The 27,812-nt window shown below is 41.4% G+C and overlaps 1 protein-coding gene across 2 annotated transcripts; it reads right to left on the reverse strand.

Moving 5' to 3' along the window:
- Positions 1-357: 357 nt before the first annotated feature.
- SLAIN1 (SLAIN family member 1) lies at positions 358-27,358 on the reverse strand. Of its 2 annotated transcripts, XM_014064584.2 has the most exons (8): positions 26,808-27,358; positions 21,864-22,003; positions 15,745-15,894; positions 13,821-13,970; positions 11,343-11,690; positions 9,433-9,588; positions 6,660-6,954; positions 358-2,670 (listed from the first exon to the last, which is right to left on the reverse strand). In XM_014064584.2, exons 1-8 carry the CDS (start codon positions 27,302-27,304, stop codon positions 2,595-2,597), a joined length of 1,812 nt encoding a protein of 603 aa, XP_013920059.2. In that variant the 5' UTR covers positions 27,305-27,358; the 3' UTR covers positions 358-2,594. The 2 variants fall into 2 exon arrangements, with proteins under 2 accessions (XP_013920059.2, XP_013920060.2); XM_014064585.2 differs by lacking the exon at positions 15,745-15,894 and having other exon boundaries at positions 26,808-27,357.
- Between the last annotated feature and the right edge of the window lie 454 nt (positions 27,359-27,812).

The following is a 27,812-nucleotide window of genomic DNA, read 5'->3' on the forward strand; positions in this document are numbered from 1 at the left end:
TCGGTAGATTTGACGAACCGGTTCTACCAAATAGGTGCGAACTGGTAGGAAACCACCTCTGGTTCAATTGTATCCAATTTTCAGAAACTGCCCAGATACGTTCCTGCCATTTTTCTGGTAGGAAAACTCCTAACCAGAAGTCAGGCTGCTAGGTATCTTTCATTTACCTTCTGATTAAGGGATCTCACCTCAATCAGACTGTATACTTAACTAAATAAAAATGGAGCAGAGCAAACACAGACAGTCCATTTCTGTTGCACATCCAAAAGTACTCTATTGCTGAAATAGATTTCTTTATTTCTGAAACTTTCTAGATCAGCAGAATGCAAGTTGTAGTCAAGTATTCAAATCGTCCTCTTTAAGTAAGAAAGCATTTATTAGTGCAATTCAATGTTTTGCCAAAGTTTTATCAAAAATGTAATATTCCCATGAAAACATATTCATTTCCATCATATACAATTGTTAATAAAACACCGCAAGTGTATTCTTTGTAATAAAGTATTGAAATCTGACTATATAAGTAAGAGATCACTGCAACTTTTTAGTGCAGTGCAATTTACACATTTCGTTAGAAATAGAACATTGTGGTAATAAATTAACAAGGAGGTGAGGGAACAAACTCATGGCAACTTAAATTAAAACTTGTTAAGTGCATACTGTTATATCATACATTCACTATCATACTTCCCATCCATTCAGTCTTCATCTAAATCCAACCTCTGCTTTCTGTACCTTCTTCCCCACTGCTCCCTATCCTTATCCCACGTGATTGACTGCTATCATTTAAATTACTGTTTTGTCCTGAAGAGTGATTGGAACTTTCATCAAGTATTGAACAACTTAGCAGAGATGTATATAAAGTTGGCACAGATGGACCTCATTGGATTTGGGCATACGCTTAACACATATTCTGACCAAATACTGATTATTAAAAGACAAAATATATGTATATATAGAACATTCATGAAAATTCTGACACTCTTTTTCAAGCAAATACAAAAAAGATATCAAGTGCAAAAAATATGCTTTCTTGAAAAGACTATAAAAAAATGAAGTACGTCATAATTTGTAAATCTACAAGGTAAAAAATGCCTAGCTAAAGAGAGCAAAGAAAGCAAGGAACACATTTTTAAAATAAACTCACTTCATTCTGACTAAACATTCAGAAGTCACATTTTGCTTCCCCAGAGGGACATTTCAGGTAATTTGTGCATGTATTTCGAAATGTTAAATAAGAACAATGCAATGCTAACTTCGTAATACAGACAGTCCTTGACTTACGATCACTTGTTTAGCAACGGTTCCAAGTTACAACGGCCTTGGAAAAAGTGACTTACAACCTGTCCTTGAAGCTACAACTGTTGCACCACCCCTGCAATCCGGAATAGGGCAGCTCACCGCGGCCAACTCACCATAGCCAACTTTCTGCGGGACAATTCGCCACAGCCAACTCCCACCAGGACAGCTCACTGGGGGGCCATTTAACAATTCAATTTAATTATTTAAAATAAATTAAAAAAATAGTTTAATTTTTGTCATTCACGTTTCATTCTGTCCCTTCTTTTGCATCTTTTTTCTCTTCTGCCGTTTTTTTGATATTAGTGTAACACTTGTCCCATGGCGAGTTGCCCTGTGAAAAGTTGGCTGCAGCGAGCTGGCTGCATCGAATTGTCCTACACCCGTTTGCAGTCAGATGATTGCCATTCAGGTACTGTATTTTTCAGACTATAAGACGCACCAGTGTATAAGACGCACCAAGATTTTGAAGAGGTAAGTAAGAAAAAAAAGGTTTTGTCCTCTCCAGCTACTAGGAGCACTCTGCAGGCTTCAGCAGGGCTGGGGGAAGACAAAAATGCCCCCGGTTTTGCAAAAAATGGGTGAAAAATGGACTGGTTTTTTTGCAAAAACGGAAGCATTTTTGCCTTCCCCCAGCTCTGCTGAAGCCTGCAGAGTGCTTCTGGGGGTTGGGGGAAGGAAACATGCCTCCTTTGTTCACAAAGATGGGATGTGGGGGCAGGGCTTCGGTAGGCCAAAAATGGCTGCATTTGGTGTGTAAGACGCACCAACATTTCCACACTTTTAGGGGGGGGGGAAGATGCATTTATACTCTGAAAAATACAGTACATGGCAACTGGTACTGATTGCAATTCAGGGGCATTGCATATGCAATGGTTGTAGCATTTTGTGGTCACATGATTGCAATTTATGATCTTCCCAGTTGGCTCCCAACAAGCTAAAGTCGACTGGGGAAGCCAGATTTGCTTAACAAACATGATTCCCTTAATGACTATGTGATTCACTTAATAACCATGGTAAGGATGGGTAAAATGAAATCTGGTTACATGATGACTTGTTTAATGACTATATTGCTCAGCAACCAAAATTTCAGCCCCAACTGTGGTCGTAAGTCTAGAACTATCTGTACTGCTTTTTGCTGAAGCAAACAATTAAGTGCAACATGTTTAGTGACAATGATAAGTACAGAAGAATAAGAATAACAAAGAGCACTATGTTATAGCACTGCTAAAGTTATATTTACCCAGCCAGCTGGGTAGGAGAACTATTTCTTGAATGGGATTCAGATTGAGCTGACATCAATAACAGCCATCTCTCCAGTTACCATCCCGTAGAGTAGTAAATGAAGACAGAGGTTTTGGTGGCTGGAGAAAACTGTTTAAAAAAAACCACACAGACAAGATAAGCATAAAATAAGGCGATGTTCCATATACAACTAAGCACACATGTATTGCTATCTTCTCCACAAGTTGCAGTTGACATACTTCTCAGATGAAATCTCACAGAATGACCTTCTCATGTTTAGCATCATCAAAAGAAAGGTTTGGTGGAATACACTGCACACATTCTTTTAATTTAAAAGAACGTTTTAATGTCTTTTCAAACATGGGACAAATTGGTCCTCTCATTCTTTGCTCAGATCTGTCCAGATCCACAAGGGACTTCAAATGTTTTACTCGGTAGAAAAACTGAGCAGAAACAGTGCCAGGAATAGTGGCCAATCTTGCCCTGAAATGAAGCTACTAGAATTCTCGGACCTCTTTTTAAAATGCGATAACGTTGTTCTTTTGGAAATTTACCAAACTGATTACAGAGTTAACCCGTTGCTGATATTTCCCCCTCCCCCACTTCAATCTATTGGGTTATTCTTTTCATATAACTGGCCCAGCAAGATCTCTTTTTTTTAACTGTAGGTCTTTGGAAGGTAAGAATCCTTCAGAAATAGAATTTACTAGAAAACTTGTAATTATTGGGTCACCATGTCGGAGATATTACCTTACCAAAGAGAGTAAGAAAATAAACACAGGCAGGTAAATTTGGTTGATCTTGACAATTAAGCAGGGTTCAGCCTATTACCACATGGATGGGAGACTTGAGAAAATTTAAAAAAAATCTGGGAGATGGTAAACCACCCATACCAGTGTTTTCAGCACTGAGTGCCGAAATGGGAGCACATGTGCACATGTGCTAGAAGCCAGAAGAGCAGTTGCCCGGTGCGCATGCGCGTGCTGGGAAGATGGTCTTCCGGTTTCCAGCGTGCACATGCACACCAGTCAGTTGGTCTTCGCGTGCGCATGCGCACCAGAAACCGGAAGACCAGGCAGCCGGTGCGCATGTGAGCGCTAGAAACTGGAAGACCATCTTCCCTTTGTGTGCATGTGCACCAAATGGCAGCTCTTCTGCTTTCCGACACTGCCATGTGTGAAGACCAGCTGACTGTCACATCGGAAGCTGGAAGAGCAATAGGCGACGACTCGCGTGCCCGGAGAGATGACTCTGTGTGCCACTTTCGACTTGCGTGCCATAGGTTCGCCATCACGGACCGATACTGTTTTCAAGAAAAGTGTCTGGATTTGTCCACATAATCAACTAGGAAGGAAGCTTGACTGAAGATTTTGTTTCTCTCTTTTTTTTAATTGTATGTTATAGAGATCAGGTGAAGCAAAATGGGATTTAAGGGAAGGGAGGCAGGTAACAGCCGTGGTGGTGACATGCTTAGAGTGCAGTACTGCAGGCTACTTCTGCTGATTGCCAGCTGCCTGCAATTTGATCGAATCTCACCAGGCTCAAGGTTGACTCATCCTTCCATCCTTCCGAGGTAGGCAAAATGAGGATCCAAATTGTTGGGGGCAATAGGCTGAATCTGTAAACCACATAGAGTGGGCTGGAAAGCACTGTGAAGCAGTATATAAGTGCTAGTGCTAACAGCCCTGGGCCCTGGGTTTGTGTCTGCAACAGACCAATGCAGTCAGAAGCCAAAATACATTTGTTTTCAGTAGTATATCTCCAATTATAGAGATGAACCGAAATGGGGTTTTTTTCCCTCCTAGTGTTGACAAGATGTCGAACATAAAAGTATATTAATGGTAGTGTTCAAGTCTATTGATCATTAGTATTATTTTCTATCAGAGGAAAATTACATGTGTAACTATACTCCTTTCCCTTTCTCCTCAAGGAGAATAATTAGCTAGAGCACGGGAGAAAAGCATATATCCAACAGATTTTTCAGTTGGATGTGGCTGTCTGGCCGTGTCTGCTTCATCCTGGGGGGGGGGAGGTACTGCTGCCCACTTACTGCGAGTGTTTATCCTTGATTGCCCCTCCACTGGCATTCTGGACACTGAGAGAGCAGTGGCAGGAGAGGAGTGCTGGTAGAAGGACAGCTGAGGATGAATACTCACTGTGGGACCACTGCAGCAGGGGGCCTGGGGTGAAGCAGGCCGGCCAAGCAGGCTCAGCCAATTGTCCTAAACCCCCAATGAATGACTGAGGCACATGAGAATCTGCTCTTCTATTGGTCTGTTTCTTGGCAAGTCATAGATCTGCAGAGTTTAGCTGCTTATATCACATGCCTCCGCTTAGCATTTCCGGCTGAATTTCAGAGTATGAGAAACTGAATATGGGGGCCTTGCTGAATATGCCCCAGCCAGAGGGGGGTCCTTGGGTTGAGCACTGATCACCAGTATCAGGACTAGCTCTACTTCCTCACCATCCTCTATGAAGGGTCAAAACATATATCTCATACATCATGGAAGCAGTTCCTACTATCTTTTTGGTTCTTTACCTGTGCCCCTTCCTTTACCTTCCAAGCCAACTCCTCTGCCAATCTAATGTATGGTCTTCTTCTTTATTCACTCAGTAAAGTCAGGAGTTAATCCTTTTCTCCAAGCAAAGATATCACAATAGCTAATGTCAAACCAGCGGCTCAGTTAAAAGAATTCATACCTTGCCAACACCAATTTATTGGCTATAAACCAAAGGCAGTCCAGAATTAATAGGGTAACAGCACAAACAAACTGAAAACAACTATTTGACCCGTTATTTATCTATGGATATCGATGTTTCTTCTTATCTACTTCTAGTTATTTCCCAACTGGTGATTCCATGAATGAATTTTGCATCTTTTGCATATAAATTTCTGAGAATTTAATTCTCGAACATAGCATGTCACTAATAACCTCATATCCATGTCGACATTGAGACAAATCAGTTTGTGTTTGTTTTGATAAGAAGCTCAGAGAAGATTAGATTCTCATAGGGAAACTCCTCTGAAAGAGATGCAGATAGACTAGTATCAGTATCAGATATCAAATCAAAGTTAGAGGTGATTTGCTGGTTTCAATAAACTCAGTACAAGCTGGTAAGCCTGAGCTGGATTAATTTATAGGCAGGTGGGAGAAAGAATTGTTTGGATGCTCCTGTAATTGCATAATGAAAAGGAGGTGTCATGATAGGTCCTTCTCATCAATACAGAAAGCTTTGGGTGGAACTGAGGATGACAGAAGAAGATTAAAATATGTATATGCCAGAGATGAGTCTGCAGACAATGAGCTGCCAATATGAATGATGGGTACCCATTTATGTCGTGTAAATGATGATAAAAGGTAAATGTAAAGGTTCCCCTTGCACATATGTACTAGTCGTTCCCGACTCTAGGGGGCGGTGCTCATCTCTGTTTCAAAGCCAAAGAGCCAGCATTGTCCAAAGACGTCTCTATGGTCATGTGGCCAGCATGATAAACCCCGAAGGCGCACAGAACACTGTGCCACTGTGCCAAAGTGGTCCCTATTTTTCTACTTGTATTTTTCCAAGCTTTTGAACTGCTAGGTTGGCAGAAGCTGGGACAAGTAACGGGAACTCACTCAGTTATGCAGCGCTAGGGATTCAAACCACTGAACTGCTGATCTTTCTGATCGTCTTAGCCACTGAGCCACTGCGTCCAAGCGTAAATGATGATATACGTATGTTAACATGCATGGAGTTAACTAGAGTTGAAAAATTGAATTTAGAGGCGGGGTTTATGGTATTTTAGAAACACCACCTGAGAAAAAGGAGGGGAGAGCTTCTTTTGGCATGTGAAACCCTGCTCATTTCACTTATATTAAGAGAAAGGGTATTGCTCATCTTTAGTTTACATTTTGCTCTGATTCTGATGACCTGTAGTGTTATTGATACAATTTATGATTAGGGTTAGAATCCAAAGTTACAATCTACCATAATCTGGTGTCCTTCACACTCCTACCATATCCAAAGATTAAATTTACAAGACACTTGATTTATGAGAATTCTTACTTGCTTAGGGTGTGGGAATTATTCTTTAAAGTTTATAAGCCCAATTTCTCCTTCAAGAAATGTATTCTTACCTTCGAATTGGCTGTGCAATTTTGCTCCTAGGTATACTGCTTCCACCTATGGCCAGGGAAGGCCTAGGAAGACTACTACGAGTTACAATATTTGTGTTTGCAGTCTTGTTTGGCACTGGAATGCTTGTACTGGAGTGCATTTGCAAGCTATTATTGGACAACGCAAGACCACTGCCACTACTACTTCCTTGAACTGTTGGGCTCACATAGGCCATAGCTTTGAGGGGCTGCCTGGCAGATATTGGAAAGTGTCCCACGCTGTGGACTCTGTGTTGAAGTTGCCCTGGTGAAGGAACTAGAAAGAGAAGCAGAAAACATTAACTGACAGCTATCATTGAAGAGAAATGTAAATAATTCCTGACAGTGACTTCACATATTAACACGAGGAAGTAAATTATATAAACAAATGTACCATGTAAAAATGTATTCAGATGCTCAGTTATTATGTAGTTATTTCCTGTTGTATTTGGCCCTTTTTGTATGAAATTCAGGCATGCATATCCACGGGGAAGGCAAGGGGAGCAGATGACAAAACATTTACTGTATCAAAGCCTGTTTAACTGAAGCACAAGTTGTTCTGCAAATACTTAAGGGTGAGCTTTGTGTCATAATGACACTGCACGAGTCATCTTTTGGTAACTGAGTTTCGGAAAACATTTTAAAACCCCCACAGAGGAGAAAAATTGAAGAAAGGGTAGTTAACAACAGCACCGGATTGAAATATTTTCGTATCCAAATCATGCTGAACAACTTGAAAGTTGGAAGCAGAAAACCTCCTAGCATTCTTTAAGTAATGATAAAATAAAACTAAATCTGGAATCAATTTGCATTGACTTGAAGTACCAAGTCCTACAAGCAGCATTCATTGGATCATTGTCTCCTGGAGATCAAATCTCCCTGCATTGGGAATTTTACAACTATGTTAACAATAAATGCATAGAAAGAAAATAGAAAAATCCCCTTGTTGGGTATTGTTTGGGAATCCTGTTTTTAGTGACAGAAAATAAAAGTACATTTAAAATAAGAACAAAATAATCTCCATTAAACCATTTTCCTGAGTGCAAATCTTCAAAGTAAAGCTTATCTCAATTTAAATTTAATTCTTCATGCCTGCCTAGGAACAGAGGAAGAGAATCTGTAGACCCGATAACTAGTAGGGAGCTAAGAGAAGTAAGTTGTATCCCTAGAGCTAAGATCAAAGATGTGTCAGAGAGGCTTACCAAAATAATCAAGCCCACCAATTATTATCCCTTTCTCTTCTTTCATGTTGGGATGAAGGATCCAACCCAAAGCTTGGATGTAATATCTAGGGACTATGAACAACTAAGCAGGAAAGGAAACAATACATGATACAGGCAGTCTTCTCTTCCATACTGTCTACCATAGGTCAATACTAAAAGAGGGAACCAAGGATTCTAAAAGTAAACCACTGTCTCAAAGGATGGTGCCATTAACACAACTTTGCATTTACATTATCTACAAAAATGGCTTCTGGCAAGAGACGGGCTGCATCCAGAGGTGGGCATCACATAATGTAACAACCGGTTTGGTCAGAACCAAAAATGGGAGCGCATGCTCGCGCTCACTCGCTTCACTCTCGCGTGCACCTTCCGCCCATGCACGTAGCAAGAAAAACACAGCAATTATATAGGATGGGATACCGCCGGGGTTGGTGGACGGGCCCAGTTGCTGCTCGGAACTACCGGTTTGCCTGAACCAGCAGCAGCTCCCAAAGACTGGGAAACAAGTAGCTAGGCTCATCCGAAAGGCTTTAAACTAAAAAAGGAAGGAGAGGGTGACCAAACTTTTAAGACCAAACCCCAAGAAAATAAAGCAGACAATGAGGAAGGAAGTGGAGAGAAGGAAGGAGAATTCAGGTATAAAAAATACAGGAGAGTTAAGAAGCAAACGCAAAGTCAGCCATTAGTCCTCAGAGTTTGGGGGAACGAACAGGGAGAACCTGAAATCCTAATGCACGAGGACAGGTACAATATTGCTGTCATTATAGAAACTTGGTGGGATGGAATCCATGACTGGAACATACTGCCAGAAGGATATAAATTATTTAAAGCAAACACACCAAGGGTGGGTTCTGGCTGCTGCTACTGCCGGTTCGCTCAGGGACGTGCTGTGTGCAGCCGCTTGAACTATGCTACGCGCACATGCACAATGCTAAATGGCGGTATCTACGGCGCCACTGAGAGAACCTGTTCGGGGGTGTGGCAGGCTGAGTTGCTACCTACTTGGCCAAACCGGTCCAAGCCGGTAGGAACCCACCTCTGAAACACACCCAACCAAAGAGGATATAGCAAAAGAGGAGGTATTTACATACATTGTATGTAAGTAATCACTCTCTATAGAAATACATGATCCTAAGGATGAAGGCCCTCTTGAATGCATTTGGGTGAATATTAAGAGGAAAAAGAAACGATATTGCTAAAGGGATATGCTACAGGCTACCCAACCAAGCAGGAGAAAATAGATGACTATTTTGCTGGACATCAGCTACCAGTAAATGAGATGTGCAAGAAATGTACTACTGTAGGGCGATTTTAGTTACTCTGGCACCCTGGGAAATAAATGCAGCAAGTGGGAGATCTTTCTTTTTATGGCAGGATGCCAGCATACCATAGAAGCTGAAGATGGCAGATCTGACACATAGAGCATCCTGACAAACTCAGAAGTATTGGATCAAAAGATCCAAGAATAGGAAAGAATGTTAATCAAACAGCTTTCAATAAATAAAAAACCCCACGAATATTCCCATACTTACTGCAAGACTGCATTCTGGATACCCCGTTACTGGCTCCATGTAAGTTAGAATCAAAACTTAGGCTGTTCCTCACAGATCCTGCTGGGCTGCTGCTTGTATTGACAGTAAGGGTACTCGGCATTCGAGCTAAATTAGGCATGCTTCTTCGGAGTTTGTCTGCAACAAAAATGCATTGTCTGAAAAAACGAGGCATGAATTTCAAAGAGAGAAAGTTCTTTTGGATCAAGTCAAAAGGACCAATCGAGATGGGGTTTACAGAAGGACGCAGCTGGTCAAGCAAGCTAATAATGGCAAAATCTTATCTCTTTTGATTGTGCCATGCCAATTTCTATGGCAATACCTTAACTTAGAAAGCTCCAACAATATTCTTTTCACACTAGGACCCCATTTTTGGAATGGGAATAATGGTGGTTGTGATATTCCACAAAAAGAAAGAGGAGGAATTTGCCCTTGGTGGCTCTAAAAGTTTTCAGTTCAAAAAAAAATCTATGCCAGTTGAAGCTACTCCAATTCAGTCCCAAACATTGTGAACCTTCCTTACTTCGTGTTTCCTCTCCCTTGTGGTCCTAACCACTCAGAAGAGTGGTAGAAAATTCGTACCTCAATTTTTGTGCCATCCCAACTTTGAAAATTAAATCTGTCCTAAACCAACCAAGTCAGATGTATTCAAGAATTGTGTTTTTTCCCCTTAAAAGGACTTTAGCTATGCTGCAGTCCCAAAATAGTCACAATATGTCATGAACAGATTTAGCAAGTTTCAAGCTGTATGGGCCTGAAGGAAGACAAAATGATAACCTGTCAGATCATAAAACAAACTAGTTCAAATTACAGCTAGCTATAATTTTCATGTTTTTTTGTGAGATCTTCTGACATAGTATTTGCCAGGTGTACTGAATTGCAAAGCTGTCAAATACTGATACTGTCTCTGTGTGTGTGTCTGTGTGCCTGTATTACAGCATTTGACAGCTTTACAATTAAGCTGTATATATACACATTGTATTTTTCGGACTATAAGATGCACTGGAGTATGAGACACAGCAAGATTTTGAAAGATAAATAAAAAAACATTTTTGCCCTCCCCGACCCCCAGGAGCACTCTACAGGCCTCCCAAACCTTCTGCACAGCTCATTTTTTGTGACGCGAGGTTTTTCCACAAAACTGGGGTGTGCAGAGGGTTTGGGAGGCCTGTAGAGTGCTCCTGGGGGCTTAGGAGGGCAGAAACACTGTTTTTGTGAAAACAGGCCCCTTTTCACTTGTTTTTGCCCTCCCCAGTCCCCAGGAGCACTCTATAGGCCTCCCAAACCCTCTGTGTGTCCATTTTTGCAAAAAATGGGATGCACGGGGCAGGGTTTCGCGAGGCCAAAAATGCTATATTTAGTGTATAAGACACACCCAGATTTTCACCCTCCTTTTTTGGGAGGGAGGTGCGTATTATAAATACGGTATATAAAATGTTACTGAGTCAGCAGCATCTGTTAGTCCAGATCGCCCCAACAATAGATGCAGTTTACTGTGATGCATGGATTTTGAACCTTCATTTAAATTAACCTTCCTTTCTTAATACCTTCTAACTTTATTAGAATCTGTTAACAGTTAACCGTTGTAATGGCCGAGAGTAACAGGATTACAAGAGCTCGACTTGAAACAACAAAATTCATACTACTAAACATAGGAATCCACTTCTTATGGAAGAGAAAATGTGTGCTTGAGTGGGAAAATAAATAAAAAAAAGAAATTTGAAGAATGGGACATATATGGAAAGAAGGAAACTACTTCCAGAATATTAAGCCTTTATGAATAGTTTTTAGGCATATTGTCAAAAAGAGAACAGCCCACTAGTTTTACAGTGTGTTCAGGATCAGATGTAAGCTGATGTCAAGAAAAACTCACACAGCCCAGCAACTCTTACCTCCATTAATTCTGTTTGATTGAGACTCCAGAAGATTTGGCGGTTGAGGAGAACAAAATGGCTGCTGTTGATTATTACTGTAGGGAAAATATGGGGAAATTGGGCTCCTCCTACAGTCCCGTATGTTGGAGAAAGTTTGGGAATGGGGAATTCCTTTTTGGAAAGGAGAGCAACGGGTGAGTCGAGGCTGTGGTGGGGGCAAGTGGTCAAATTCTTCTTCCTCATCTTCAAGGCTATAACGATCAAATTCCTGATCACCACCGATCCCTTTTTTGATCAAAGGAAGAGAAACATTGGAAACGTTTCTTGACACTGAAGTTGAAGTTGAAGCATAGTCTTGCCTCAGGCCTGTAAAGGAAAACAAGATCCAAAATACAAAGTGGTAAAAAATTGTACTTCTACAAATAATATAATTATAATTGTATTATTATTTCCATCTTGCTGGACAAACCATAATCAAAGAAGTAAAAATTATAGAGATTTCAGAAAGGCTTTGTTGTGGTCCGCCAGCGGCCAGAGGAGCTGGCAGCAGATTTGGACAGTGAGGAGGTTGGGGAGGAACATGGGCCATTCCTGGAGTCAGGGGAAAGCCCTGATGAAGGCCCTGTGTCAGAGGCAGAGAGGGAGCCAGAGCCGTATGCCAGTTATCAGCTGCCTTCAGAGTCAGACATCAGTGAGACAGACGAGCAGCTGGAGCCTGTTCCCAGTGTGCACATGTGCAGAGTTGCCAAAATAAGAGAACAGCTAAAGAACAGGGGTCAACTTGGGAGTAAGGCCACAGCTGGACGATGAATGGCCCTCCCAGAGGAAATAAAAGAGGAGTGGAATTTGCAGGAGACAATTAGTTTGCTTAATTGGTTTGTAACTCTCTGAGATTCCTTGCCAAGTTTTGCAAATATCGGCCTGTTAGCTCTCCAAGCCAGATTAAGGCCTGTGACTGTAAATCCTCCCTTGAAAGACTTTGATGGATGTGAATGAGCAGAATTCACAGTAAATTAATAAAAGGGTTTTTTTTATCAGGACAAGGAGTTTGCTTAATGCTCTTGGGAAGCCTAGGTCATAACAAGTTTCTTTAATATGAGTCTGGGTAAATGCATACTCTTGGTAAGAGGAGATTTCCCACCCTTATTTATTCTGCGTTTATTAAGACCGGATTTTTTTTTTGAAACTGCCACAAATTTAAACCACTAAACAGAAATGATCCTTGACTCTATTTGTTGAGAAAGGTATAGTTTTATCAGAAGACAAGTTCACTGAGAATTGTCCGCCAAAATCCCCAAGTTCAACTTTGCCCTCCCTTAGCTGCCTCCTATCGCTGTGTTCCCTCCCCCTTCAATCAGGTTCAAGCAAGGTGTTTTCAGAACGATCACTTCAAGCACAGGTTGGCATGCAGCTGCATTCTTCTCCCAACTGTTGACCTTGAAACAGCATTCTGGGGAGAATACAGCAATTACTTTCGCTTTCCCCCAAGCGTCCACCTTCCCATCTACCCTCCCCAGAGTCCATGACACATCATCACTGCATGATATTGATGCACAAGCGAATGCGAGGTAGCCACGGACCCGCTTATTTCTAGGTTTCTTTCCACTTGGGTTGTCATTTAATGAGATAAGCTATCAACTGATTTTCCTGCCAAATCTTGATTATTTACATTCACTCTCTGTTCCACTCCTTTCCCAGAACCCCACAATCTCTTACAATAGCTGCTATTAGGTTGGTAGTATTGCACGGCATTGCATTGTAATGCATATCTGTATGCTGAATCTTCATATTGCAAATAGTCAGCTCAGTTACTAGTGAAATCATAAAATACATATATTTTAATATATAAGGAATCATCCCCAAACAAGATGATTAAATACATTTAAAAAAAAGTAAATTCTGCATTCATCTATAATTTGATCAACTTCAATTGAAAACTAGTACGGCATACGTTTTTAGCACAGAAGTGACACACTGCCATTTTCTTTTTATGCAATTAGCTGACTCTCCACTCCAGTTAGGTTTCTTCTCTTTGCAACAGTCAAATGCCATATAAGTTAGGATAGTTAATTGTGATTTACATTGGCTATTCAATTAAGTTCTTGAAAGCATATGAGCCTACACATTTTAAGGCCGTGAAGTACTTCATATGCAAAAGGCAAAGGGGGAATGCATGACTGTGTATATACAATATCAGTCTCCAACTCCTTCGATTCAATGCCTATTTTCCAGGGAACCCGCGCCCGTCATAAGAAAAGCAATTCAGTTTTGTGAAAATATGCAGATGTTTTAAGGAGTTACAGAGAAGTAATATGCAAACACCATTTTCCCTTAAAAACCAAATGTGGTGTAGCACATTTTCAAATTTTAACTAGATAATCTTTTTAACTCATCTTCTACAAAACCATATTATTTTGCAATGGTCAAGCCCTTTTTTCTCTGATCAGAAAGCAACCCCACTTATTTAGAAGTAGGAAAATAAAAATTTCAACCTACTTTCTTCTTGTAGCCGAGCCATGATCTGGACATCGGTGAGGTCTTGTAGTTTATACCCCATGGAAATGGAATCATCTTCTACTTCTGAGGTGCTCAATTCACTGTCCAGAGATGACTGGGGACTAAGAGGGGAGCTTCTAGAAATGCAGTCTGTTGAAAAACATTACATCCATAAGCATTTCATAAAAAATAACAGCACTAATTCCTAAATTAATACACTACAAATGTGACTGCCCACATCATCCCAATATCATGAATATCTATTTGGGAAAAAGACTCAATGACACTCTAGAAAGTGCTCCAAACAACGCCCTGTCACCTAAGGATATGCATACTTTGCAGATGATTAGGAATGTGCTCAGACTACACCTGAGCACCACTGTTTTATGTTATTCATTAAATAGATCCCCTTCTACAAACCTCAAAAAAGATGCTACTGCCTTGAGCTGATTTATTAAAATTCTTAATGTAGGTGAATTAATTTGCAAGTTCAGAAGAGTGCAGAAAATGGCTATAAAGTGCTGGTAAATGGTTAAACATACCGTGTTTCACCTACCCCGAAAGTAAAGGCTAACTTGATTTTTACATGTGCGCCCAATATAAACCTGTTGTGGCCCAACAGGAGCCATTGGAGCTGCAAACAGACTCCGATAGCGAGGGACCCTATGAATCGGCTCTGGAGGACCCTGGACAGGGGTCAGACTCCGAGCAGGGACCAGAGAGGCTGGTTGGCCACCAGGAGGCACCTGAGGCATGGAGCAGCGGTGAAAGCCAAAGGGAGTTGGTCCCTGACATCAGACCCTGGAGCAGTGGGGAGGAGCTAAGGGAGGTGGTCCCGGACACCAGGCAAATACAGGCAGATAAGCGCCGACAGCAACTACAGAGATATAGAAGATAATTGGGGCCAGGTGGTTGTGATTAGGCTCCTCCCAAGAGAGTATATAAGAAGAGACTTAGGGAGGAGGCTTTTTGCAGGACACAACCATTATACTAAAGCTGAAGAAGCTCTTGTGTGTATTTCTTATCTGTGGAAGTCTGGGATGCTGCCAAAGTCTTGTCGGTCTGTTAATTTACTGTGAATAAATTGTCTAGCAGTAATCTTGTGTCGGCATGACTCACCGTACGGAGGGGGGTCAGAACATAAACCCTACCCTCAAAATAAGCCCTAATTAAGACCTCACCCACTTCAGGTGCACGGGTAAAAATTAAGCTAAGGTGGGGATGATGGTGGGTGGAGCTGCCTTACTACTTACCTTTGGATAGTTGCAGCCAGGCCTGGCACACCCCAACACCTGCCTTGCTGACCCATTTCTTCTGCAGTTGGCAAGACTTTCCTGAAGGCCTCTGCAGCCAATAACAGAGCTCTGGATCAACTCTGGATCTGTTATCAGCTGCAGAGAGCTTCAGGAAAGCCTTGCCAGCCGCAGAGAAGTTCCTGGAGGCCTCTGACAGCAAAAAGGAGGTCAGGGGCAACGTGCGCAAGTGAGGTGAGTCAGTGGATGACACCTCCTGAAAATAAGGCCAAGTGCCCTTTTTGGTGGCAAAAAATATATAAGATAGGGTCCTATTTTTGGGAAAACACAGGTTCTTCTTTCAAATCATTTTCAAAATATTCAGTTCTATTACAGTCCATTTAAACAGCATGTATTAAAAGTGGTATTATAGTTATCTCTGTTCATTAATTCAATACAAATAGGAATCCTATAATTTCTTCACATTAAAAAAAGTAGAACAAAGAAACAACAATGAAAACTGCAGTACGGATTTATTTTAGAATTGGGATTCCTAGTTATTTTCTGTCTATTATTTGTAGTTTTCCTTACAGCCAACAGGGCCCTTAAAGCGGGGGTCACCGTCTGTAAACCTACACGGCTTGGATTTAGAGAATATTAAATTGCTATGTTAGTAAGAAAGTAGGCATTACCTGTTTGTTCAGGTGTTAATATTGCTTTGCTGAAGGTTTTAGGGAACGCAGGGTTGTTAAAGCTATTGCTATATGGAGTGAACCTTGCAACAGGACTATAAGGAAAAGCCAAGGATACAGATGAAGAGAAGAGACTCCGCCATCTACTAGCTGTTAGTGGGCACAGAAAAGAAAATATCAGTTTGTGTTTAGCAACAGAATGCATATCTATTAGGAAGTTAATATCACAGGAAAGATCAAACAGTAGTGATGTTATGTACATCTAGAGAGACAAGTATCATTGGAGACAGGGAGTTTTATTCCCAAACCAACTGATGTACGAGAGATTATTAAATTTATTTGCTGTCCATCTCACATCGAAGCAAGATGCCATTTGCATGGGAGTTAGTCCCACTGAACTGATAGAATGCCAATAATTTTCTATAGGTTAGAGGGGAAAAATCCTGTTTTAAGATACATTTAAAAAAACTAGGCAAAAGGGAATAAAGTGTTTTTTCTTTTCCTAATTTTCTTCTCTCCCATACAATACAATTTAACGCTGAACATTTTAAACATTTCTTGGTACCAATATTTACCTATACAAATTATTTAAATTTTAAAATAAAATAAAGGATGTGAGAATATTATGATTATGGACAAAATGAGCACACATACTGAAATAAGAACTTTAGAAGTTATAGTTTTGTTAAACACTAAAATCATTGTTATTGCATACAGAATAACAAAGTCGTATTTAAAAACACTTAAAAGAAATGCTATATTAGTGAGCTTTTAATTATCCTAGAAAAAAGGTTTTTGAAACCCAATATTATTTGGATTAATGATTGATGACAAACTTGAATGAGTGAAGTTTCACGATAAACCACAGATTCACTTGCCAAGTAGCCAATATAAATTGCATTCCCTTTTTTAAGCTTTTAAGTCAATAAATGTAAATATTTCTTCTTTTCACCAAAATGAAATTTCAAGTTACATAAATACAATTTTTAATGCAAACGTACATGCTCCAGAGTAGACATTCTTCCATTATAATCATGCTAAATGCCAAACTGGTGTACAACCAGGGTGGATAAAAATTGATGAGTTAACATTATTATTAATATTATAATAATAAGGAGCCAAGGTGGCGCAGTGGTTAAATGCAGCACTGCAGGCTACTGCTAGATCAGCAGGTCAGCGGTTCAAATCTCACCGGCTCAGGGTTGACTCAGCCTTCCATCCTTCCGAGGTGGGTAAAATGAGGACCCATATTGTTGGGGGTAATATGCTGACTCTCTGTAAACCGCTTAGAGAGGCCTGAAAGGCCTATGAAGCGGTATATAAGTCTACTGCTATTGCTATATATGTGTGTGTGTGTGTGTGTGTGTGTGTGTGTGTGTATGTATCAGATTTTTAAATTTTAAATCTGATTGTTTTTATTTAAATCAGATTTTTTTTATTTTTATCAAATTTATTTTAATAAAATGCCTTTGGAGTAAAAATCTATCTAAAGACAGTTTTCTATTTAAGATGCATTAATAATTTAGTTTATTCAGCATGAAATGGAGCTTAGTTATGTAGCATGAGGCTGTATATTCTGCAATATTTACATTTTTGGTAAACTCATTCAATGAATCCAAGCTCTGCAAGCTGAGATAACATGCACTCTAAACAGGAAATCTTCACTTTGTTTGCAAATAGTAATATTAAACATCCTAACTACCAGCAAGAATGAGTCCTTACATTTAAAGAGCACCTGTCATTTTAGATCCATCATGGCAGCTCCTGTTAGTGGGCATCCACTCACCTGCTACCTGCTGCCTGCCTCACCTTGTTGTGTCCCTGCCGCATCACCAGCCATTAATTAATGGGACTTTAATTAAATTAATGGGACTGTCGGTGAGTCAACAGCTGGTCATAGGAGGAGCTGCTGTGGGACAGAGGTGACATTTGCTCTTTAAAAATTATATTTAAATCTACTTGATTTAAATCAAGTCCTTTTACTATTGATTTAAATTGACTTGATTTCAATCAAATCCACCTTGTGTACAGCCAATGATGGATTGAATCATTTACCTAAATTATGCACGCGCATATATGAAAGAGAACACTTTTAACATGTCTTCTTGATCTTATTTGTCTTCTTGATCTTATTCCAAGAATAACAAAAGACATTTTTAAGACAAATTTCCATCTTTTGTCCTTTTCATTAGAAATCCTAAAATGTAAAATGCCTTTAAAATGAAAAAAAAAGGTCCTTTGTGCCTTTGGACGGGTGTCATAACAGTCTGATCCAAGGCCAGTTCCCTGTCACTCCAAATGCAGTCTGCAGCTCACGTGTGAACAGCATTCATTCTTTTGCCACAATTGCGCCTTTGAGAAGACTCACAGTGAACAAAGCTACTGTTTTTGCAGCTGGGATTCCGAGAGCCCCAGTAACAAAAACACAGCATTTGTACAAAAAAAAAAACCCAAAACAACCTCTAGAGCAGACAGAGCATGTTCTAATCTAGAGCTTTTTGCTGTTCTTAGAGTAAGTGTGAGGTCTATTCCAGGCAGTTTTAGCAGGAGTGCCTTCAATAGGCACAGGGGAAGGGAAAAGACTTATGGACATTCTGCTCTTCTTTTATAAGTAATTTGAGAATAGAACTGAGGAAGGAAGGTGTGAAAGTCAGAGGTATGAAATGTGTTTTAGGAAAAGTGATAAAAGTACAGTGTTCCTTGGCTGGCTGACTCTTTCTTTCTTTCTTTTTCTCTCTCTCTCTCTCTCTCGCTTCCTTCCTTCCTTCCTTCCCAAATCCTCAAGGAGGCAAATGTGTCTAATGTTCCTTCCTCTTCCTATTTTCCCCTCATCAAGCACCTGTCAGGTGAATTGGACTGAGTGAGAAGGTTGGACCAGAGGTGGGATTCACTTATCTTCCCTATCAGTTCGCAAATGTGAGCACGCTTCTGTCATCTGTGCATGTGCACCACCTTCTGCGCATGTGCAGTGCTCATGGATTATGTCAGGGTGTGTGGGTGGAACCTCCTACGGCCACCGCTACCGGTTCACCCGAACTGGAGAGAACTGGCTGGATTTTATGTATTTATGTGTCAACAAGTACAAGGAAAAAAGTATGAATACCACCTCTGGGTTGGACCCAAGGTCACTCAGCAGGCTTTTATGGTAAGGCAGAAGTAGAATTCACGGTCTCCCGTTTCTAGCCAGGTGCCTTAACCACTGGAAAAAATTGGTTCTATTGCCCCAGCCCCCAATTGATCAATGTATTGGTGCAGCAAGCCAGTCTTTGCAAAACTGAATTTCTACATTCCCTTTCCTAACAGTTGCTACACCAGTTTCATGGCTCTGCTCTGTATTTTGCACACGATAGTACTTGAATCTGACTGGGATACTCTGTTTGGGGGCAAAGGTAAGGCTTAACTTGAGTAAGCTTCCACTCATTAATTTTCTATCTTCCTTACCTTCAGCTCAAGTTGTTTCCAAATAAAAGAACTCACTATTCTGTCTAACTTTGGATAAGCAATTCCCTTTAGATAACTTTTCACTCTTAAATACAACCCAGTTTTCTTGGTTGGTGCATTCACCTTTCTACCGAGTTTCCCTTCTGTTGATGTAACATATGTATGTATGTATGTATGTATGTATGTATGTATGTATGTATGTATGTATGTATGTTTGTTCGTAGATTTTCACGGGCGTAGGTATGCTGGTCTTGTTGTGTTCAGGTCTTTTTCCATGTAAGGTTGAGATTGTCTTGGCAACGTTTCAGCGAGGTCTCACTCGCCATCTTCAGGGTGGTGTAAGTGAGACTTCGCCAAATTGTCATTTTCTCTTTGTGGCAGCCTCTCAAATACTGGAATACTGCTATCATGTCCCCCTCAGTCCTTCTTTTCTCCAGACAACCAAACCCAAATCCTGCAACTGTTCTTCATATGTTTCATTTTCCAGGCCTTTAATCATCTTAATTACTCTTCTCTGCACTTGTTACAAAAGCTCAACATATTTCTTGTAATGTGGTGACCAAAACTGGATGTAGTATTCCAAGCCTTAGCAAGGCTTTATAAAGTGGTACTGATACTTCATATGATTTTGATTCTACGCCTTTGTTTATACAACCAAGGATTCCTATAACTTCATGAAAATTAGAGAGAATCCTATTTTAGCCGGTTTCTCAAATTATAATTCCAACTTGGATTCATATTTTTTAAAAATCTGACTGCTCTTTTAGAGCAGCTCTTCTTGTCCTTCAAAGTCATCCCTTCTGCCCATTACATATCAGTTGTTGTCTGACAATTTAGAGGGACTTCATACCAGAGCCGCGGTGGCGCAATGGTTAGAGTGCAGTACTGCAGACTACTTCTGCTAATTACCGGCTGCCTGCAGTTTGGCAGATCAAATCTCACCAGGCTCAAGGTTGACTCAGCCTTCCATCCTTCCGAAGTCAGTAAAATGAGGACCCAGATTGTTGGGGGCAAGAGGCTGACTCTGTAAATCGCTTAGAGAGGTCTGGAAAGCACTATGAAGCTGTATATAAGTCTAAGTGCTATTGCTATTAAGTGCTAATGTTTGTATGGGAATTTCAGAACTTCATGAACATTTTTCATTCCTTCCCACAATCTGTCCGATTCAAGGTAGCTCTTCCAATGTAGGAGATATTTTAAGTGTTCTTGCACCAAGAATTCATAATATACTCCGCCTCATATTAATCTTACCCATCCACCAAAATGTGCAGAGGAGAAGAAAGTGCTGAATAGCAAACATGAACATGAAATAACTGGGAAAATACAAGTTAAATTTCACTGAAGCAGGCAATGAGTAGATATGAAAGCTGCTCTGCATAGTGGACGATAAACCTTTGATAAGTGAGATAAATGCACAAACTTAGAGACGTGATGGCAAACCTATGACACATGTTCCAGAAGCAGCATGCAGAGCCATCACTCCAGGCACATGAAATGTTGCCTGTTACTCTTCCAGGTTTGGTGTGCCGGCCAGCTGGTCTTCACGCATGCAGGAACACCGTAACCAGAAGAGCATATGCCCGGTGTGCATGTGCGTGCCGGGAAGATGATCTTTTTGTTTCTGGTGCGTGCATGCACACCAGCCATTTGGTCTTCTGGTTTCTGGAGCACATATGCACACGAAGACCAGATAGCCAGTGCACATCTGTATGCCAGAAACTGGAAGATCATCTTCCCAGCGTGCGCATGGGCACCAGGTGGCTGCTCTTCTGGGTTGTGGCATGCATGTGTGCATGTGCTCCCGTTTCAGCACTCATTGCCAAAAGGGTTCTCCAACAATGGCTTTGAGGAAAGCCATATCTAATTTTCCATCACAATCTTGGCACGATCTTACACATTTATACCCAGCCTTGGTCAAATCCAACTGTTTCTCTAAAGGAAACTATGCAGCCTGGATAACCCCAGAGGCTTAAGGAACAGCTGAGTTGGGACTTCTACAGAGCAGGTGACACTGATGGTGTCCACAGACTTCTTGAAAAGAAGACAAAGGTATACAGTGAATTGTTATAGACAAATTCTGCGAGAGGCAATAAATCAGTCCAATTGCCATGTTGATAAGAGACATAGTAGCTGATGTAGTAAATGTGTTCATATCTTCTGCTTCTAATTGTTTCCTTGGCTTTTGCCACAATCATCATTTCACCATACTGTCAATATTGCACTTATTTCACAAACCATTATTCTGAATCAACTTCCTTTCTGTTTCTAGTCATTTGAAGGTATTTTCTGACAAATGAACAAACACGTTGTTGTACAAGCTAAGCGAGAATTTTAAAATGACACTGGCATTCAAATGAAAACAACTATTTATAAATGTGCATCAGACTTTAGCCATATTTCCAAAAGATAAGGATATTAGAAACACAACGAAGAGCTTTGAAATGTGTCTTAAAATCATCAGACATAAGACCCCCCCAAAAAGAGAAATGAGTCACACAAATTCCTAATCCTTATTTTATAAATAAAATAAAATATATAAGGACAAGATCCATATAGAAAAATATTCACATGGCTAATCTTACACTGGTACTGATATCTAACCAACTACGATCAGTAAGAAAAGGTTCAGTTCAAAAAAAACCCCAAAATAAATTTGAAGAATAGAAACTTAGAATTACCTTGTTCCAGCCTGAAGCACAAAGAACGCTTAGCAGCTTCCATCTCAGGGCTTGGATTATCAAGAACATGTCGACACCACTGCAGGGGAGTCAATAACTTTTTTTGCTGCATGATGCCCTTAACCGGTGCAGCATATAGCCTCAATAGAAGCAGAGAAAAACGGTTAGGGCAGTATTCTTTGTAGTGGTGGTAGCTGTAATTTTCTACCTAGTGTTTGAAGAGGAATTACAAGTCCTAAAACAATACAATGCTTGAAGCATATTTTAAACAACATTAGTTTTAGCCTTTCCTAAATCAGGCTCATGTAACTATTTATTCCTCCAAGAATGGAGATATATGCAATGTACGTCCATTGGTGAAATAATATGAGCCAATAGTTAAGCTCTAAGCAAGTCTTGAATTGAAGTTAAATACTATACAGGTAAATCCTGGACTTAACAATCATGGCACCAGAAACTCAAGAATTTTAGTCATAATATATTGTGGTTACAAGTCAAGGGACCACATGACTCACCCGATTTAACAACCATTTTTACAATGACCGTAAAGTGAGTCACCACGGTTGTAAAGTGAATCAAATGGACGTTGTCAGCTGCAATAAATCAGGAACCAGGGTTGTTCAAATTATTGCAAGTTTATTCCATTTTATCTCTTTACAAGAATCTGAACTACTAATGGTCAAGGCAAATTGGCGGTTAGATATGAGTCAATGGAATTCAAGGAGGGCTGGGACTTAGATCTCTTGTGAGAGTGAAGGGACTCCAAACTGATTGCGCACTTGACCCCACCCTGGGACTTAGAACTTATTACAACATGTGCAAAAACATACTTTGATACCAGAAAACAGAAAAAGTATTAGGAAGTCTCATTCTGGTTCCTCCCCAATTCCCTGGAATATAAGAGGAAAGGAAGAGAAATGCAGTCAGGCTTGTATGTTGATGTTACAACCGCCTATCTCAATATAGTTGTAGTCTTTTTGTGGTGTCTGTTTCCTGATCTGGACAACCTCAAAGGGCTGACAATAACCTAGTCTATACTTGTTCTACTTATTAAATATTGTATGCAATGTTCCCTCTAATTTTTTTTTCAGTGTGTGCAGAAAAGTATAGTGTTTGAGTGGCACATTTTCATGCCTGAGCACCTGAATTTTTTTGCTGGGCAGAGGGGAGGGGGAGGGAAGGACCCCCAGTAGCTTGGAGAGATCTTGACATGCTACATATTGTCTGGCTTTTGCTGAGGAGGGGGCTGCGCTTTCCACACCCACTCAAGGAATGGGGGAGGGGGGTGACTGCCTGGGCTGGGTGCGTCTGTGGGTGCCTGGCTTGTGCGCTCGGGCTGGCCAGCCAACTCCGCTGAGCAAAGGTGAGGCTTTTGCCAAGGGGTGGTGGGCGGTGATCGGGAGAAGAGGGGAAGGGGTGAAGCTCGGAAAGCCGCTCCCATCCCGAAGGAAGGACTCACGACGACCCCCCATCCCGAGTGGGGCAGTGCCACATGCGTGATCCTAGCACGCTGTGACATTAAAAATCACATGTGCAGCTGCGCAGCCGCACAGCTTAGAGGGAACATTGATTGTAGGTTAAAATTCTTACACAAACCACTAAAAGTGGCAAAGTCTAAATGGAATATGTGGTTTAAGCATGTGGCTAACCATACAGGTACATAACAAAGGAATATAAATCTAAATGAATTATTAATTTGACTGCTTAAAATAAAAGCTTGAGGTGACTAGTGGAGGAAACAAGAATGAGAAGAATATGAGTGACAAGGGGGGAGTTTGAGGAGAAAAGGATGTATTAGAAAAGGAAAAAAGTAAAATAATTTATTCAGTAGTTTAGTCCATTCACTTAGGTATGTTCGCTGCTAGAAATGACAAAATCAATAGGTTTTTTTGTGTTGTATATAGTCCAATGCTACAATATTCTGTCTGGGTCCAAGATTTTTCTTTATTTTATCTCTCCAACTCAGAGGCGGTCAATCCTACAAGCATCCAAAAGGGCTACCTATTGGGGGCCACCAATTGCTTTGCATTTTTAAAAATATTCCTGCCCATTCATAATTTCTTTCTGTGCCATTTTGATGACATCTTCAAGTTGGTTCCGGAGTATATTTCTGCATTTCAGATTTGGTATCTGAGTGAAACTTTTAGTATTTACTCTTCCACCACTTAACTGTACTGTGTACTCAAAGCTTCTCTATTTCAGATGTCCTTGGGCTCCACACTTAGCAGCCATAACTTGTTGCTGGTATAACTATGTTGCTGGAAGTACTTTGAGATTTTTCATATATTGGAAGATTGGGAGGTGGAGGTAAAAGTTTAAAGAGCCATGCTGGTGTTCTTCAGTATGATATCTGGACATATGGCATTGATGTCATGGCTAAAGTAAACTTAGGAGTTGACATTCCCTCAAAACATCCTAAGCAAACCAAAAGACCCAGAAACCCCAGAAGAAAAAAGGAGTCAACTACAACACACAATGCAAGAACTGTAACAACCATTATGTAGGACAAACAGGCAGAAGACTGGTAGCACGCATCCATGAACACCAACTGAGTCCCCTTCGGGGAAAAGGGCGGCATATAAATGTAATAAATCCAATCCAACTGGCAGTCAGAAGACATGATGGAAACTCTTTGATTTCACAACATATCGACAGATTTAACCATCGTTTCAACTGGGGAAAATGTGACAATCCTAGACTAGGCCAAATATGCCAGGGAATTTCTATAAGCCTAGCACTCTGATAAATCAGCCATCAACAGGCACATAGACATTAGCAACATCTATAGACTATGCAAAAGAGACAATCAACCATCCCAAAAGAGAATAAGACTCCTGCACCTCTCCACCAGTAGTCAGCACTCAGATCAGCATAGATTAACTCCAAGGTTAACTTCAGACCAACAATCAAGTAAGCAATACCCCAATCAAGAAACTGCCAAAGAGCCATCAGTAAACAGCCCAACCAAAATATCCCTAAGACCGCTCCCATCCAAACAGACAGGCTGGCAGCAAACAGCACTCCTTACTAGCCCTGAAGATGTTACCTAGTTAGGGTAATGAAACTTCTGCAAGAAAACAAGCAAGCTCAGAGAGTACCAAGGACCCTTCATTTCATTCCTGAACTACAAAAATTCTTCTTTATTGGTTGACATTCTTTATTTACTCATTAGCCAGTTTCTTTTCATGGTATGGTTAGAATTAGATTCACAAGCATTGGGAGACATTTCTGTTGATTTTTCAGGTTTACCATGTTGAGTTCTTTTAAACATTATTCAACTTCTTAGAGACTGCAGCTGGTGATTAAAAAAAAGTCTCTGGTGAACCATTTATTGGTATGGATGCCTTTTATCTCTCCAGATAGCTGCTTAAATTCCAGAATATTTTACAAAATGGAATTCTTAGCCAATTGCTCAACATTGTGCAAGAGTAACACAATTGTATGTAATGTCCTTTATGGATAAATGCCTAATGAAAGCTTGTGGTGATGTTAGAAGTGTGTCTTTTTGAATACAGATAATGCCATATTAATGACTGAGATCCTGAAAAAAATTCACAGACTGCATGATGTAATGAGAAATATGAAACGGAAATATAAATGGTATTTGATATGGGAAACAATGAAGGATGTTTCTTCTTTCCGCATGAATCTACATGTACTTTTCTTCGGAAGCATTTTAAATTTTGCAAGAGGAAGTATCAGAAGGTATGGTTGTAAAGAAAGTGAAACAGTATGAAACAGTATTCTCTTCCCAAACTTCTCTACTCCCTGTGAAAAAGGATTTCTCCTAAAATGACTGCAGTTTTTCTAACAATGGAGAAACCCCCCATCAGTTTTGCTGACTGTTGAAATTTTCTGCAGTATATCACAAATACCACCTCCATTTTCATTATTTTTGCAGGCACCCATATTGCGCTGGATCTATTCATAAATATCCATACCATCACAAGGGTTGCTGACCACAGTACTGAAATCCACATGCAAGTTTTACAAGTGTAAGATTTCATCCCTCCCACCGAGGCAGTAATATTACCCATTCATTTTCAACTCAACTTCCATTTCAAACATGTATGCTAAACCGTGAGCTCCAGACGAGCTTTATTTGAAATCCCCAGCTTTTCCCATTTTATCATTTCTTCCCTACATGAGAGTAGGACAGTAGTTCAAAACTGTCCTATTTCAATCAGCATCGGCCAGCCCTGGGATCTTAACCAGTGCACCATGATTTTTTGCACAACACAGTGAAGGCAATGCAGCAAAGAACACAACGCTAACAAATCTCAGTTCCCCCGCTCCATGCTAAAAAAAAATTAAGAATTTATACTCATTCTCGTTTTAAAGGCATATGCCTATTCGTGCCTGGGATTTATCCACCACTCCAATACAAAGAGAAGTCTTTAAAACCCAGTGTTTCTAAATCTTTGTTTTTAAACCACACAGGCAAAAAGCAGGTTAGAAACAAATGGAAGACTTGGGAAAGTAAGGGTTGGAAAAAGAATCAATGAGAAAAACGGAGATGTTCAGAGAGGAAGGCCCAATGTAAATAATAATGATGATAATGATGATAATAATAATACACATTTTCAATGTTCAGTTGACTGAGTTTCATGTTTAATTAATAAGAGATGATGATGATAATACGAATACTAATAATAATGTATCTTGTCTTTTTATGTACACTCACGGCATATGCACCAAAGACAAATTCCTTGTATATCCAAACACACTTGGCCAATAAAAAAATCTATTCTATTCTAATTTTAAACAAATCAGAATCAAAGGGGATTTGGGCAGCCAAAGGCTGGGAAAGCGAGCTATGGAAAGCGCCAGCTGGATACAAAAAAAAAGGAGGAAGGGTCTCTTTTCTCGGGAAGAGCCGCAGGGAAAGAAGAGCCAGGCGGGAGACAAGCCTTTGTGCGGAAAAGTCGGGCAAAGATACCCTACCAGGTTTCCTCCTCCTCCTCCTCGAACCGCTGCTGCTCTTCTTCCTTTCCATCCCGGCCGTAGCCACCCAGCCTGCGAAGGTCCAGTATCTCCACCTCATCCAAAAGGCTGGCCGGGGGCAGAAGGATGGAAGGGGCGGCGAGGGTTTCGTGGGCTCCCCCGGTAGGGGACGGCTTGAAGTAGACGAAGGGCTCGGCTTGGCACACGAGAGCCGGCGCTGGGCTCGACCGGCCGGCTGGAGGGGAGCTGCTGCGGGGGGCTAGCGGTGCGGCAGTGGCGGCCGGGGCTAGCAGCCGCGGCTGCAGAGGGCTGCCCGGGCTCGGGCCGGGAGTCGAAGCCGGCGAGGTGGCAGCGGCTCTATTGCGCAGCTGCTCGTTCTGCTTCTCCAGCTTGCGCACCAGCTCCTGCAGCTTCTTCACCTCCAGCTCGGCGCTCACGGCGCTCACGGCACCTGGCTTCACCTCCGCCACCATCGGCTTCACCAAGGCGGCCTCCATAGCCGGAAGCGCCCCGGAACGAACCCAAGGGACTCCCTTCCTTCTTCGGCCAAGACGACCCTTTCCCGACAAGCGCGCTTCCCTTCCCCCCCGCCCCCGGGCACCTCCCGCCAGCCAGCCGCCGCGCAGCAGCAAACAGCACCCCCCCTCCCCAGCAGGAGCACCGCACCGCGCGGACGCTCGGCGGGCAGGCACCGCGCAAGCGCACGGAGGAAACAAAGCAGGGCGGGGAGACACCCTTGCGCTGCGCAGGGCGGGGCACGGGGGTCGGGAGGGGAGTCTCCTGCCCAGGATGGGGGAAGCGGGAGGCAAAGTAAAGGGGTGGTGGGGGACGGGGGCGACGGGGAAGCCTTCCCGGGCTTCTCCCGAGCACTTGGCGGGAATGCTCTGAGGCGTTTCTTTCGGAGCAGAAAAGAAATGACGCCCGGGGGGGGAGGGGTTGTGGCTTGCTCCATTCAACCGGTTATTTTCCTCGACGTTTCTCTTCTTGTACATGGAGACATCCGAA

Source organism: Thamnophis sirtalis, unplaced genomic scaffold (assembly GCF_051295495.1).
Source record: "Thamnophis sirtalis isolate CommonGarterSnake01/CBP01778 unplaced genomic scaffold, rThaSir2_p1.2 scaffold_12, whole genome shotgun sequence".
NCBI classification, from domain to species: domain Eukaryota; kingdom Metazoa; phylum Chordata; class Lepidosauria; order Squamata; family Natricidae; genus Thamnophis; species Thamnophis sirtalis.